Here is a 16,452-nt window from a genome sequence, read left to right on the forward strand (position 1 = left end):
TTTCCAAATAGAGCCTGCATCCCTGTCTTCTTTTTTTCTGTAGTTCAATGGACTTTATTGCAGTCTGGTCCATATCATGCTGTTTAAAGCATTACAATATTTTTTTAAGTTCAAAAGCATGATGAATTCTTTCACAAAGCAAGTAATCACATTTATACACTTGCTTAAATTTGGATTTTCCGAGTAACATGTGTGTGTATAGACTTTAAGCATGATGCACATGTAGCCAATAAATCGTAACCATCTAATGACATAAGATCCCAATTCACCCCTTCCATGGCCTAACATACTCTTCCTCCACCTCCTCAGTATCCTCCCTCTTGTCCATTCCAAGAGTCTGCCGGTAAGGGAAATAAGGACCGTTACAATTTTCATTCTCTCTCCCTGTAACAATTTCCCCATTGATTCAGCAAGACTGTGGGGCAAGGATCATGGGCAGTATGACTTGTGTGATAAGCTTTCACTCTGCAAAACACCCTACTTTAAACATCACTTCTCTTTTTCACTGGACTTAAAACTCCAGAACCAAGAAGATGGCTAGATAAATGATGCATGTGTATTTTGGAGCATACCCTATGAGAAGCAAGTTTAGATTCATCCTGAGTTTGAGCAACTAATTCTGATCCTATGTATCATCAAAGATTCCTTTATTTCTCTTCCCTGTTTTTCCCTCTCATGAGTGGATCTGCTGTTGAATCATGTCTGTGCCATTCAATGATTATCTCACTGTAATGAGGTCACTGAGGAGCAACTTACTCTTGTTTGCACTGTTCCCAACAGCCATGAAAGACTGTAAGTGTTGATCCCAAATTATATTTATATAATGCTAAATCTTCCTTGAAAGATCTATAGCAGAGTAAACAATCTTAATGATGTGGCTGTCATTTCAAGATACCAGTATGTGAGTTACAAAAAATATCGGTGTTATTAATTTAATATGCACTTGATAAACTTTAACTGAATGATTATGGGCCATTAGTATAATAACCTGACATTGTGTACTATTGGGTACTAACTGCTCAAGGAAGGTAAAACACAGCAGTTTGCTTCCACTAGAGATATAAGACCTGATTGGAAATCTCACAGTGATTCTGTAACATGGTTCATTGCTGTACCCTGAGTAGAAAAGATTGAAATATTATATAATCCAGAAATCAACCATAGGTTCAGTAGTTTAACACTCATTATAAAAACTAAAAAATGGTTTGGAGTATTATTGAGCATGGTCTCTAGTTAAGATACATTCAAATACCAGCTCCTACTATGTAACTTTGGAGAGGTTATTTGAACTCTATGTACTTCTGTTTTCTCACCTGTAAAATGGGTATAATAATAGTACTTACCTACAAGAATTTATTTTTTGAGGATAAAATAAATTGGAATATATATAAAGTGCTCTGAGCAGTGCGTGATACACTGTTATTCTCTATTACAGTAAACCAATCTACTCATACGGTAAACCCAGTAAAATCATTTTGCTTCTGCTTTCTCAATGTCTTACGACACAATCGTGCATTGTATTATTAACTCATTATTAACAAATAATGAGTTCCTAACCACTGGATTGTTGGAATTCTTTCATGCTTCCCTATGATCCTAACTGTCACTTAATTTTTAGGCATTCATTAGCTTCAAACATTCCATTGCCCAGTATTAAAAAAAGTGAGTATGCTCAAATTTTCTAATTAGGCAAAATGAAACACAGACACAGAATACATTTTCAATGATCATGCATGTGTTCATAACTTCAAGTCCTCGATGGAAAAACAATCTTCATTCCAGAAAGAATATACTTTTTAATGAAATCTATCACTGCAAATTCATTTAAGGAGATTTACAAAGATATTTCAAACTATTTGTATGCAATGTTTCTAACATAATATACTTCATAAGCATGCTGAGGAACATTCAGAGTGCAGACTACAAATCATCAAATCATCGCCAAACATTTATTGAGCCCCTATGTCCATAATGATGATGACGTCTGGTAAAGCACCATTGTCAGAAATCTCTAAAACTAAAATGGAGCTGGTTTTATTATAAGCCTAGTGTATTTTTAAATCAAGCCACAGGGAAATAATTACTTTTGTTTCTATTCAATCAAGACATGCACACAGAGTTTATGGAATGACATAATATCCTTCCTGAAATCAGACCGGTATGTAGGACCAGTATCCTTCACACATAACCAGTTCCTGAACCTTTAAAAACAAATCCTAATTTCCAAGGAAACAATCTCATCAAATGCTGCTCACTAGAATACATATTGTTCCTTTTGGAAACATTACAATAAGATTTTCATGATTACAAACCCCAACTTCCCCTCTAAAATTCAATATAATCTTAAACTTATTTATTTAAGTGGAAATTGTACTTTTATAATGGCTCTAGAATATCCTGGTCAACTTATGTATCACCAATATAATAATTTAGTTATTTAGAAGTCTGGGAGGGGGTGATTATAAACTTCATAAACTTATTGTACATGTGTAGTATGTGTGTGTGTCTTTTAAATGGGCAACAGAAGTTTCTTAGGAAAGTTCACCTTTCTACTTTCTACAAACCTATCCTAAGATAAAGCGCATGTTTTAAACAATTTTTGGAGAATGATGAGTTTTAGTGATTTTTTTCCCCCCTGAGAATAAAAAGGAACACGTAACAACTTGTAATCAATATCCTCTCCTCTCTGCCTTATAAAGCTGGTGCTTCTGTCACAAGATTTGCTTTGACATTAGCAGACACTTATCCTTTACCAGAAAAACAGTATCAACAAATCAGTGGCAACTGCTGACATAAACGTACAAATAGGCAGAGAATGTGACACTGGTTGTCAGCCCAAGGCCCTTAAGAATAGAATTTTAACTTTCTCCTGTCACTAAGAGTGTTCTAAAGAATCTAGGCAGGCTGGAAGTCAGTTTCCCACCCTCTCCTAATTAAATAAACAAGTGTCCAAGTTTTAAATGTGACAGAGTGTGTGGAACTTGTCACGTTTAAAAATGAAAAGCTCCTAAAATACATACTGAGGAAACCTGTCTCATTTATTCTGTAGAGACACATAAGTCTTGGAAATTTATGATTCACTGTCCTACCGTGAAGTTTTTTGTGGACTTTATGTTGAGTTATGTGGCAGCTAAGTGCTGTCACTGTTTGCTTGAAACTGCAGCCTTAAGTTATTTCTGAAAGGTATGCGCAGCTTGGCATAGAAATCCGTATGTTGTAAAGTGAAAACAATAATTTTAAAAACTGGGTTAGCATGAAAGAGAGCCAACAGAAATCAGAATTAGCAACAGCCTTCCACTACCGGCGACTCACCTTGTTGAATTTTAGTCACTAGCTGATGGCGTGCTAGAATCCGGCTCATCCTGTAAGGAGAGCGTCTCGCAGTCTGATCAAATCGCAAATACATCTCCTGGCCCTCAGGTGTCATGGCATTTAGATAGTAGCAACCTGAAGCTGGGGTCCTGGGTCCCTGACTGAACATCCCGGCAGATTTTCTTTTGCCCTCAGTCTGCCCTGTGGCTGTTTCCGTCTGCCTTCAGTCTCAGTTACAGAGCGAGGCATACAGCCCAGCAGAGCTCAGCAGACCCAGCGATTTTTAAAAAGAAAAAGGAGTGCCAAAAGCCACAACTCAGAATTCCAACCCCCGGCCTCACGTGACCTCGCAGAGCCAATCAGAGGAAGACAGGAGATGGGACGGTCCACAGTCGGCCCCAAGCCCCGGAGAGAGGCAGGTCCAGCCTCTCTGATCCCCACACAATGCGGGAAGGCAATGTGAGTACTGCCCTGCCTCTGAGCTGACTAAGCCCCGAGAAGCAGCACTCACTGAAAGAGTTCAAAGGAAAAGAGAGAGGGAAGAGGAAAGGCAGCAGAAGAAAAATAAGCCCTGGGCATAGGAAATCAATCTTTCTGGTTGTAAGGGTTAGAGAAAGCACACTCGCCTTCTCCAAGGCAGCTAAAAGATGGATGTGAGAAACAAGTGAAAAACTATTTCAAATAAGCATAAACAGCTTAGGATAAATTACCACCCTTCATTACAAAGAAATAAATAAAGCTCTTCCAGTGAAAAGTGAACTTCAAGTGCTTTAAGGCCCTGAGTAAATACGCTCCAGGCCCCTTCTGCAGGGGAAGCTGAGAGCTCTCACAGATGAGACTGGCAGAGGCAAGAGCACACGTGTATTTGTTAAGTATCTACCCCTTTAAATTTTCCACCTCTCCAATTTTTAATCACCCAGAAGTAAAGTACTTTTGAAGTACCTCTCACATTTAAGACACTGCCAGGAATCACTGTAAAGATGCAGATCCATGCAATGCTGATGTTGCCAAGCTGCCTGGGATCAATAGAGAAGTTATGCAAAAGCACATAACACAGGCCTTATGTGAAAGGGGCCTCAAGAAAGACACAAGAGCAATATTAGAGGAAGCAATATTATTTTTGACTGGGGTGACGAGAGCAGGCCACACAGAGGAAGAGACATTTGGGTGGGCTTTAAAAAAATGGGTGGGATTCTGACAGGCAGAGACTGAGGAGGGCTTTGCAGGAGGGTCTGTGCCCACATGTGTGGAGATGGGGAACCACAGTGTGTGTTTAAGGAAAACGTGAGTAATTCCACTTGGCCATATCCGAGTATACATATGGGGGTAATTAGCATTTTTCCCCTATTTTTTCTCTTTAACATTGTTTGATGTAAAGAGGAAAAAAGTCCATAGAAAACATGTTATCAAATTCTGAACCTGGGGCTGAGGGAATAAAGTTCTTTGAAAAGAGGCATAAGGCCAAGTTGTTCTTATATTTGGCTGTCTCAAACTGAAACATAGCCTGGCCTGGGATTTGGAATCCTAATAATAAAAAACTTTCAATTGAAAGTTCAACAGGACTTAAATTAGGTCCTCGATTCTTGCTGCTGTGGCTAACGGTGGTCAGTCCTAACATCTTTCCCTGCGGGAACTTTGCAATTCTGAGAAGCAGCTCATTTCGTGTAAATATCTTACTAGGTAAATGAGCACGTTAATAAAGATCCCTAGGGCCTACACTGGAATGTACTCTCGCTCATGGCAATTGTGAGCCTCTTCCGATAATTATGCAAGAGTAAGTAAGGGTCAGGTTTTCAAGTCAGCGTTGATGCAGGAAAGGAAAGGGGTGTTCCTTTTTCATTTTTATTTAGGATTTGATCAGAGTTTTTCTATTCCAGGGGATCTTTTGTGGATGGTGAAAGGGATCTAAGATCTAGCGACTCTGGTATGCCAGAAGCCTGGGCATGAATGGCAGACAGGCTTAGCACTCCACTGCAGTATTAGATGCTTGTGAGGTCCAATCCCCAAGCTCAGATCCAGCACTGGCTGCCATCTGATGGAGATGCTGATGTCAGCCACCTTGTGTACATGCTTTCAGTTTGATAGTCCAGTGTTGGGGACGTCCCTGCCGTAAACACCTGACAGTTATCACTTTTCAGTGGAAGAGTGTAGAAGAAGTGTAGAGAGAGAAAGAAGAGCGGATCATGGGACTTGGGAACTTTGCATATGTGCTGGGAAACCAAGCAAAGGGAAGGAAAAGGCAGGAAATGATATGTAGTTGCTTTTTAGCTGTGGATAACACTTAAAGAAAGACTGACCATTCCCAGTGCCAACCCTGGAGTTTAACACTGACTTGGCTGCATTTTAAAAGTAAATGGAACGATTCTTCCTGAGAAGCACTGCACTGTATCCTGGCCAGGTACTATTTAAAAAAAAAAAAAAGAAAATTCACCATGCCTCCTTTATGAATAATAATGAATACATGAACATGTTGAAAGTCCTGAGGTGTTTTGTTCTGAAAACATCAAGATCGTAAATATGTATTCTTTGATATATATAAGCAGATACAACAACATGAAACATAGTATTTCATAGGAGATGGCAATGAAGAACAAGAATTGAATGTAAATTAGGGAGAAAAAAGAAGAATTTGAATTTCCTAATTAAAAGAAAGCTTAGCGTAAAGCCCAATTTTTCTAAAAATCAGTCTGATTTTTAATAAAGGGATCTACGAAGGATCATGTATCAACATCTTTGTCTTCCCTGTGTCATGTCCAACTTATTTTTTATGGTTAAGGTAGTAGTATCTATAAACCCATGCAACTACTCACCGTGGTTTTGCCACTTTGTGTCCAAAATACCATATTTAAAGCAGATAGGTAACATTATTTTCTCATTAGCATCATTATCGCCTTGTTTGATGCTAATGTATTGCTATGAGATCTGAGCCCTTTCAATGAATTGTTTTCATCATTTGGTCCCAGTGTTAGAAGAATCACCACTGGGTGGGCAGTTCTGTTCTGCTTGTTGTAAATGTAAAATCAAGAAACTGCTGACAATCTTCCCTGGGCTGAAATGTCCTCCATGCATCTCGTGGAGAGAGCTCTTGCTCTTGACTGGTGAGTGAGTGAGGACCAAAGGAACCAGAGAGAGGGAGGGAGTGCTGAAAACCCAAGATGCTGGATTTCCTCCATTCCAGTTCCTTCAAAAATGAGAAAAATGGATAGTACTAGTTTTTAGTTTTCAACTACTTTTCCTCTCTCCTAATTTGGTCATCAAGAAGAATCTTCACTCAGACTATTTCAGGGATGGGATAAACAGATGAATATTGGGAGCCAACAAGAACAGTGAACAGGGGGAATGGAAAAGGGAGGGTGGCTGACAGTGCTAAGCACCTACTGAGTGCTAAGCCTTATGCTATTTACATTTCATGCCTTTAATTAATCTCCACGGCAACCCTTTGTGCTATCCTATTTTGTGGAAAAGGAAATTAAGACTCCCAGAGGTGAAGCAATGTCCCAGGTCATATAACAACCAAGTGTAGAGTCTCTGTGTATCTCCGAGCTGATGATATTTTAACTCTTGCCACTGTTACACACGAGGGACAGGGAAGGAAAAACTGTGGCACTAAAAGCGTGCTGGGGAAATTGGATAAGGGAGAAAATTTTCGGAAGAATGTACTGAAAATCATCTTAATCCTATTTAATTGTATGTGATAGCGGGGTGGAAATATAGGTATAGGATGACTAAATTCTTGTGGTGGTTGAGATCGAGGTGTCTTTAGAGTAAGGTACATAGCCCAGAGCCTTTAACTAACCAGTGAGAACCATGGGCCCTCTCTGGAGTAAAAGACCAAGAACTGGAGACCCACCCATCCCTTCCCCAATACTGAAGTGAAGAGGCAGCCTGACCATCTCTTTGCTTAACAACTCCTTTTTTGAAGGGTAGACTGTTTGTCCTCTGCTTTCTGCTCATCCTCAAGGCTAACTCTGTGTACTGCCTGGCCTCCTCTGTGGCATTTCTTCCCAATGCACACACTCCAAATACAGTCAAAACTCCGAAATTTGACCTCTAAACAAAACTTTTGGTATTTAAAAATTTTAAGTCTTTTGATAGATGATCCCAGATTAGCGCTCAATGGAATTTTGTGTACACATGGCAGAAAGCGAGGAGCGCTTTTACAGAAGCCAGGAATGGCTCACTGTGCTTTCATCTGTCTGCTGCTGCTTCTATTCCTTCACACACATTCCAGCCTCCTCGTCAGCCTGTGCAGAGGGAGCCAAGGTAGTTCTGCCAAGTAGGAAAATGTTTGAGATACAAGTGGTCAGTAGAAAAAAAGCAGAACCGATCTGGAGGGCTGCTTTTAAATTACTTGAATCCAAAGGTTGTGGGTTAATGTCAAAGCCTTCCTGTGGGCTCTGAAGCTCATTTTGAGAATCTCTACTAATTGGTTCGCGATGTATGTGCCCCGCTCTTTGTCAATAAACCTTTTCAACATACATACACCACATGCCCAAGGACCAATGCAGGCCAGCCAAAAATACTAACATTCGCAGCCGTGACCAGGACCCTCCACAAAAGGTTTCAGAGTGGATTCTCTTCTGACTCAGTTTCTCCACCTCTAGGTCGTGTCTCCCACTTGGAGTCCAGATCCTACTGCAAAGACTTGTGAGTGGTAATAGATTTTGTTTTTTTGCCTCTCAGCCCTCGCTACTCTCTTTAGTTAACTTCACCTTTGCAGGCCTCTGCGAGCACATTCTCTGCCCTCATTCCATCCCCTGGGGACCATAGCCAACCATCAGCTCCAGTTCCTATGGCCAGCGATCTGGTCTGACTTGTCCTGGGCTCTTTGCCCATACCCATCCATTGCAGCCAAACCAAAATTCTTTCACTTTTATAAGTTGTTTCAAAGATCTGCAACTGTGTGATTTCCTACTCTCTCACCCTGTCAAAACCTATTGCCTTTGGAAACATTTTCATGACTAACGCAAAACCTTTAGTATTAACAGTCATGTTAATACCTGTAAATAGTGGTTACGTGGCACATCAATTAGATTAGCTTGTTACATGCTAATAAGCAATCCATTTGTTCATTGCAACTACTATGGGCATAAAGTTTTTACATCTTGGATTTGAAAAGGATATTAAACATCTTCTAATCCAACCACTCACCTATTATACAAGTCACGGTCAGATCAATTAATGAATGCTTTACCCAACATATGTGAAGGATATTATCTCACTGAGGACTACAAGATGTTTAAGAAAGTTTTTCCTTATAATTTCCATCCATTGCCTCTAATTCTGTCATCTGGAATTAGGACAAATCTATTCCTTCTTCCATATGCCTGTTCTTCAGACATTTTTAGAAGGCCAACCTGTCCCTTATAAGAATCTGCTTTCACATGCTAAACATTCCTTTCCATCAAACCACACATCTTCTAACTATTCAGCAAACTGACTGCTGTCTTTTGGATCTGCTCCAGTCTGTCAGTATCTCTTTAAAAATATTGCTCCTACCCTAAACTTAGAGCTCTAGATATGGCCAAGCACAGTAGTATATGGCATAGTGTGTGGGTACCTCCTGAACTCAAGGGATTGCACTCTTGCTGATCCAGTCTGAGATAATGAGAGGTTTTATTTTTTTAATCTATATTTACTCTATCATTAATTCAGCATGGTATTAATTTGAATTAAGTAATTGAATGCCTGCACAGCACTGCGGTAAGTATGAAAGATATAATGGTGAATGCGATGTGGTCCTTGCCTCAAGGGACAGTCTGCCAGGGCAAACAGAAAGAAAACTCACCATTACACCAATGTTAAGTGCTGTGTGGGAGGCTATCTCCATCACCTCAGACTGTGTTAGAGTCAGTCTAAGTGGTGTTTCTGTGTCTTCATAAAATCTGTGTTAAATGAGTGTTCTCTATCCTGTACTTAACAAATGAACTTTCAAACTTAAGAACAGGTCTTTAAATTTATTAAGATATTTTTAATTCCTGATTTTCTCCTCCAACTATTTAATTCTGCCTTGTTCTTTAAGGTAGCTAATGAAAATACCTCCATTATAAAAGTATAAAAGAAACAGTTAAGTGTGTTTGGAAAAAGGTAAAGGAAAGGTGGAAACATAAGAAAGCCAAGTTCACAGACATACAAGCCACACAACCCTGTATATTTGCAGGAGGTGGCTGAAAATGTGGCTTAAGATTCCTAACAGACAAGCCAAAAGGGAAACAAGATCAGTTATGAGATTTAACATATTCATAAGATAAAAACAAAGCAGTGATTCAAGATAAACACACATCACCAGATACTGAGACCCCCAGGGAAAATTTTCCTGGGTCCTCACAAAGAATCAGCATCCTCAGTGATATTGGATATGGTAACAAACCTTAGTCCATGGTTTCTTAACTGACACTTCAGTGTCCGTAATAGTATGATAACAAAGCACTATATAGGAAAATTAATTCTAGGAGGGCACCTCAGAAAACATGGTTTGAGTGTGCTAGTCTCTGTGATCTTTTAACCTATGTGTTGAATCGTATCACTTCCCTGATTAAAATACTCCAAGTTTTCTATTGCACCTGGAAAAAAATCCAGACTTCTTACTTGGCCCACGGGGTCCTGCGTGCTCTATTCCCAGCTCACCACTCCCACCTCATCACAGTCTCCCCACTAGCTTTCTCTAGACCTGGCTGCCTTAGCGTCTTCTTTCTACGTGCTACTCCTCAGCCTGGAATGCTCTTCACGGAGCCCTTCCCATAGCTGGCTCCTTCTCAGCTTTCAAGCATCATCTTAAGTCATGCAGTCTCAGATGGGCCATCCTGTTCACTTTACCTAAGCGGAAGCAGCACCCCATGTGTTGGCTCTATAGCACTTTCTAAATTTGTAATTACCTATTTATTTGCTCGTTAACCTATACGTTGCCTTACCTTCCCAGTAGACTGTCGTGTCTGGACCAGGTTTATTTCATGCACATCCTATGTGCCCACCACAAGGCCTGGCACATAGGAGGAAATCAATAGCAGTTGATTGAATAAATGATTGAGTAAAAAATTGAATAAATGATGATCTGAATTTTTCCAAGGATAAGATTTAGAATGTCTAGAGGAGTGAATGCATATATGTTAGGCAATATGCTGTTGCTACAACAACTTGGATTGGATAAGGACTGGACAGCAGATGATTCAAGGTTTTTTCCTCCAAAAGGAGCCTGAAATGCACATACTTTGCTTTGTTGTTTAGGGGCAAAAGTATATGCTTTGAGCATCAAACAGAGGACAATTTAATTTTCACAAGTCCCTTGTGAAAATAGGGAGCCTGGAGGAAATGAGCAACCCTTTCTCCACAGAGAGAGGCTGAAGGGCATAAAAAAATTAATCTATCTTCCTTAGCTTTGAATCAGCCTCAAATTTTTAAGCATGCCTGTTGTGCCTTCAATTAAAAAGTTGAACACCATTGGGCCAAGTGTTCTTCATGGACCCATTCTGCATCTGGGTTATCAACCACCTCTATTTCTTCATGCTCATAAACATCTTTTAATAATTCTTTAAAAAATTTTCCGGGAGATTTAAATTAATTTATTGTCTGGTATTTCTAGAACCTATATATTTTTGCCCTGATCGAAAATACATGTAATTGCTAACTTGGGGTGTTTCTTTTCTTTTTTTTTTAAAGAATTGCTTAGATTATTAGACAGGATCTTTCAGTCCCTTAGGTGGAATTTGTCTGTTCTTAGAGACTTATTAGAGGCTTATCTTCATCTGCATCAGATTTGATTCTATAATCTCCTTCTCTGTCTTGAACAACAGTGAATACATTTTCTTTATGTTGACTCAAATTGTAATTTGGATATGAAAGGGAAACTTGCTCATTAAAGAAATCCTATGATGAATCCTTTGGGAAATTCTTTATTGATGCTCCAAAGTATCTGTTTTGTAAACGTTTGAGACTGCCCATTGAAAGGCACACCATTATTAAGATGGTATGCTGAAACCAGAAGGTTGATAACTGAGATTCCTAAAATATCATCCTGTTACCTCATCACCAATCAATCAGAAGAATGTCCATGAGCTGATCAGGCACCCTGCAACCCTCACTTCTAATGTTGCCTTTAAAAACCCTTCCCTGAAACCTGAACACAAAGGAGGTCAGGTCTTTTGAGCATGACCCACCCATTCTCCTTGATTGGTGCCCTGCAATAAATGCTGTATTTTCACCACAAAAAAAAAAAAAAAAAAAGAAAGAAAAGAAAAAAAAAATGTACAATGACCTGCTGCCCTGGATCCAGTGTCCACTTTTATATATAATTGCTTCCCACCTGGTGTCATGCAACAGTTATGTACTAAGTAAAGTTTGGTAATAACCATGGCCCACAAACTGAAGAGGAATAAGATTGCAGGATTAATAATGCAATCACACTGTTTATATAGTTAAACCACATATGCCTTCTTGGATAAATTCAGCTCAGTACACTAAGAATATGATAGACTATTTTCCCTCTTTATTCCTAACATAAGACCACTAATCTATATTTTAAAGAACTGAAAGTGGTGCCAGGAGGAGGAATGACATTAGAACACATCCCATACAGAGAGAAGCACTAAGAATTTGAGAAGGTAGCAACATAGTTCTCTAGAGCCCTAGATATGGGTATCAATGGAACTTGGAGGTGATTGGGAAGACAAATTTCAGTGCTTATGGCTGGGCAACAAGAGGAGGGACCTCTTTTAGGTTGGGAAGAATGATTTGACCAAAGGTGCTTCTGGTATAATTAAAATATGATTTTTTTGCTGGTATCTTGTCATAAATAGAAACAAAGCCACTAATTAACTCATGTTACAGCTTCTTTCACCCTTTCATAGTGAAATATTTCTAAGGTATATTTCGTGCTAGGCACCAAATGTACAAAGATGAATAAGACACTGCTCCTCTTCTCAACAGTATGATTTATAATAGGAAAAGTTGAGGGTAGTTACAATTACAGGGCTGCATTACAGGTGCTACAACAGAGGTGCTCAGAGGGTGCCTGTGGGAGCAGAGTAGGGTCAGCTAAATCGGAACAAGAGTAGACTCACACACACAGCAGAAAAAGTAGTGCTGAGGCTGGCGAGATACAGAGCTGGGTGAGATGCAGAGCTGGGAGAGAAGGAGGGAGAGACGATATTGGGGGGGAAATGCTCATGAAGAGAAAAAAAATGCATAAGTAATTTCCTATGCTAGACACCCTTCTCCAGTTATTGAGAGATTAGTATCCCAAATTGCTGCATCATAGAGACTCTCAGATTCTAAGACTCAAGTTGGAAGGACACACCTTTCCATCAATATTCCTCTTGACTCTTGTCCCTTTGTCTCCACCGAAGCTCTAAAGTCAGGGGATACCTCTCTGCTGCGGCTATTTCCTGGAGGTAATAGTCCTTTTAGAAGAAGGACTATGATGGATAATGGTAAAGAACTAAGAGGCAAACTGAATTCAGGAGTTACAGGCTTGGGCAGAAGGAAGAGGGATGTGCCGGGGAAGGCAGCAACAGTATGAAGTCCTGAATCTACCCATCAGATGCTACTCTGGCTTTGGGAAACAAGCTACCCTTTGTCTAATCATCTTTCAAAATTGGTACAATTCTACCTTTTTAAAAAATTAATTTATTTATTTTTGGCTGCAATGGGTCTTCGTTGCTGAGCACGGGCTTTCTCTAGTTGTGGCGAGAGGGGGCTACTCTTCCTTATGGTGCATGGGCTTCTCATTGAAGTGGCTTCTCTTGTTGCGGAGCATGGGGTCTGGGCGCCCGGGCTTCAACAATTCTGGCATGCGGGCTCAGTAGTTGTGGCTCATGGGCTCTAGAGCTCAGGCTCAGTAGTTGTGGCGCACGGGCTTAGTTGCTTCACGGCATGTGGGTACTTCCCGGACCAGGGCTCGAACCAGTGTCCCCTGCATTGGTAGGTGGATTCTTAACCACTACGCTAGGGAAGTCCTGGTACAATTCTACTTTTAAAAGCAAAGCAGGTTTCTAAACCTATATCAATAGTAGCTTCCCTTGAAGTTTCCTTATACTGGTGCTCCTTTGAATTAAGGGAAGAAAAGGGCATTGCTTGGCTTTTATGCCTGTTTTGTATGGCCTTTCTGGGGGTAGGATGGGGTGTATTTTTCTGATAGAGAATATATATGTGTGTACACAAATATATAGAGGCTGTCCTGAGATTTCTCATGTTATTATTTCTCCAGAGCTTGATGTTTAACAAAGCACACAGTCGCCTCTGGCCAACCTCTGAGAGCACATCATAATAACACTGTGTCTTATGACACAAACCTGTTTAAACAGACCGAGTACAACAGAGATAGCCGGGCGTGGCTACCTTCTCCTTATGCCGCTCCACCAAGATGACTCAGCACTAATCAATCACAGGAAAATACTAAGCACCAAAAATTTGTTTGCTGCACAGAAGGCCTGAACATATCAAAAGCTACTCTCAATATTTGATTAACTTAAAATACCCTCTTTCATTCCCTGACTTTGGGGGTCTCAAGGGCTGTCCTTGGCCTTGGCTTGTTTCTCAGTACGTTTTACCTTAGAAAATCTAGTCCCGCGGCATTCTGTTAATCAGTGTACTGTTGCAAATCAAAAATGTAGGACAGGGGCTTCCCTGGTGGCGCAGTGGTTGAGAATCCGCCTGCTGATGCAGGGGACACGGGTTTGTGCCCTGGTCCGGAAAGATCCCACGTGCCGCGGAGCGGCTGGGCCCGTGAGCCATGGCCGCTGAGCCTGTGCGTCCGGAGCCTGTGCTCCGTAACGGGAGGGGCCACAACAGTGAGAAGCCCGCGTACCGCCAAGGAAAAAAAAAAAAAAAAAAACATGTAGGGTACATTGGGCCTTCCCTGGTGGCGCAGTGGTTGAGAGTCCGCCTGCTAATGCAGGGGACACGGGTTTGTGCCCTGGTCCGGGAAGATCCCACATGCCACGGAGCGGCTAGGCCCGTGAGCCATGGCCGCTGAGCCTGCGCGTCCGGAGCCTGTGCTCCGTAACGGGAGGGGCCATAACAGTGAGAGGCCCGCGTACCGCCAAGAAAAAAAAAAAATGTAGGGTACATTGGGGCTTACCTGGTGGCGCAGTGCTTGAGAGTCCTCCTGCTAATGCAGAGGACACGGGTTCGTGCCCTGGTCCGGGAAGATCCCACATGCCGCGGAGCAACTAGGCCCGTGAGCCATGGCCGCTGCGCCTGCGCGTCTGGAGCTTGTGCTCCGCAGCAAGAGGCCGCGACAGTGAGAGGCCCGCGCACCAAAATGAAGAGTGGCCCCCGCTTACGACAACTAGAGAAAGCCCTGGTACAGAAACGAAGACCCAACACGGCCAAAAATAAATAAATAAATTTATATTTAAAAAAAAATGTAGGGCACAAAATGGTGTGGTATATACTACGATTACAATTAAAAAAATTTTTTTTTAATGCATAGTACGAAAAGGTTAGAAGGAAACACACCAAAAAAATAATTATGACCATTTTTAGGATGGTAGAATTATGGATGATTTCTTTTAAATTTCCATTTTCCAAATATTCTATCACATGACTAATTATATTGCTTTTATAATAAGGGGATCAAGCCTAACCAACGATTCACGTCAGGAGGTGTGGAGAAGAAGCCTCAGACTTAACCTTACTTCCAGCTGCCTCTGTGTCTCACAGATGGCAGACATAGACAAGAAAAATCTGCATACTGTCTAACATGGCCTGAATTTCCTCAGTGACTCCCACAGTATTAGGCAAAACCTCAGTGTTCAAAAGAGAAAGAGAACAAGAGAGAAAACAAACAAAAAAATCTATGATTTCCTTTTCAAAATGTCTCTCACATCCATTCCTTCTTGTGTTATTGCCTCCACCATGTAGGGACCAGCCCTCTTGCCTAGACGATTCTGACAGTCCAACTTGTGTCCCTGTCTAACCCTGCCTCCTGAATACCATCTATCCTGAACACCACAGAACGTTTAGCTTCTCAGGATACCACTTTCATCATATTTCTCTCCTGTTGCAAAGCACCAAATAGCATCCCAGCTCTACCACTTACTGACTGTTTTAGTCTCTTAAGGTTTCCCTTTCCTCATGTAGATGGGTTTATATGTATATATATTACTTATCTTGTATACACATAAGGGAAGCAAGTATATATGATTATCAGTTCATCTGAACCAAGAAAAACTCGTTGAAAAAGGATTTTGTATCATACTTCTTGAATGTTGCCTTTTGGGCAAGATTCAACAGGAGTGCTAAGAACTACCAACTGCACAGACCGAATCTTTAGGTATAGGAAACTATCTTTTCAGCTTTTTTTTTTTTTTTTTTGCGGTACGCGGGCCTCTCACTGTTGTGGCCTCTCCCGTTGCAGAGCACAGGCTCCGGACACGCAGGAGCAGCGGACATAGCTCACGGGTCCAGCCGCTCTGCGGCATGTGGGATCTTCCCAGACCAGGGCACGAACCCGTGTCCCCTGCATCGGCAGGCGGACTCTCAACCACTGCGCCACCAGGGAAGCCCTCTTTTCAGCTATTTTAAAACCTGAGAGAAATAACATAAAATATCCTTACAGTTATTTACCAAGAGCTGATATTTACTTCAGCTTTAGAGATATACATAAGCATATTAAAGTTCTCACTTCCCCAACAACAAGCAAAATCCATTTAAATAATATAGTGGTGACACTAGGAAGCAGTCGGATAAAGTGGTCTATGCACTTTTATCCAAATACTTCCCGAAAACTTACTCAGAAGGGCTATTTTTACTAGTGTACTTAAAATTCTAGCTTAAAAAGAAATTATTAAAGACAATATCCTTTTCTGAGAGTAGAGGAAGAGAAAATGATTTTAAAGTTAAAAAGCAAAACAAAACAAAACAAACTTGGCCTATAATTTCTCAACTCTGGACTCAGAAGGTCCCTTGGGGTCCACAATCAGGGTTTGGAAGTCATTCTGTGGTTCTCTTGAATTTTGCACCAAGCCAGCCCCTCCATACTGTACTTTTATCCTCCTGCTCTAAGTAATTAGGTGAATGGGCCCAAGCATTTGGAATCAATTTTATTCATGAACTATTTTTTGAGCTCCTGCTCTGTGCCAGGCAACGTTCTTAGTGCTGGGAATGCATCAATGATTAAGACAGACAGTGATCTCTGTCCTA

The 16,452-nt window shown here is 40.9% G+C and overlaps 1 protein-coding gene across 7 annotated transcripts in view; it reads right to left on the minus strand.

The window, feature by feature from the left end:
- The window catches only part of STARD13 (StAR related lipid transfer domain containing 13), a 383,423-nt gene that overhangs the window by 166,148 nt on the left and 200,823 nt on the right, over positions 1-16,452 (minus strand). The window contains exon 1 of one of the 7 annotated variants that reach the window (XM_079903296.1): positions 14,387-14,569. The exons of 4 other annotated variants lie outside the window; for them this stretch is intronic. In XM_079903296.1, the coding sequence (XP_079759422.1) occupies positions 14,387-14,465 (79 nt within the window). In that variant the 5' untranslated portion in view covers positions 14,466-14,569. Of the gene's footprint in view, positions 1-3,312; positions 3,760-14,386; positions 14,570-16,452 lie in introns of those variants that run through there. 2 more of the 7 variants (XM_079903300.1, XM_079903294.1) reach the window with 2 other exon arrangements.

This window comes from Stenella coeruleoalba, assembly GCF_951394435.1.
Source record: "Stenella coeruleoalba genome assembly, chromosome: 18".
Lineage (NCBI taxonomy): Eukaryota > Metazoa > Chordata > Mammalia > Artiodactyla > Delphinidae > Stenella > Stenella coeruleoalba.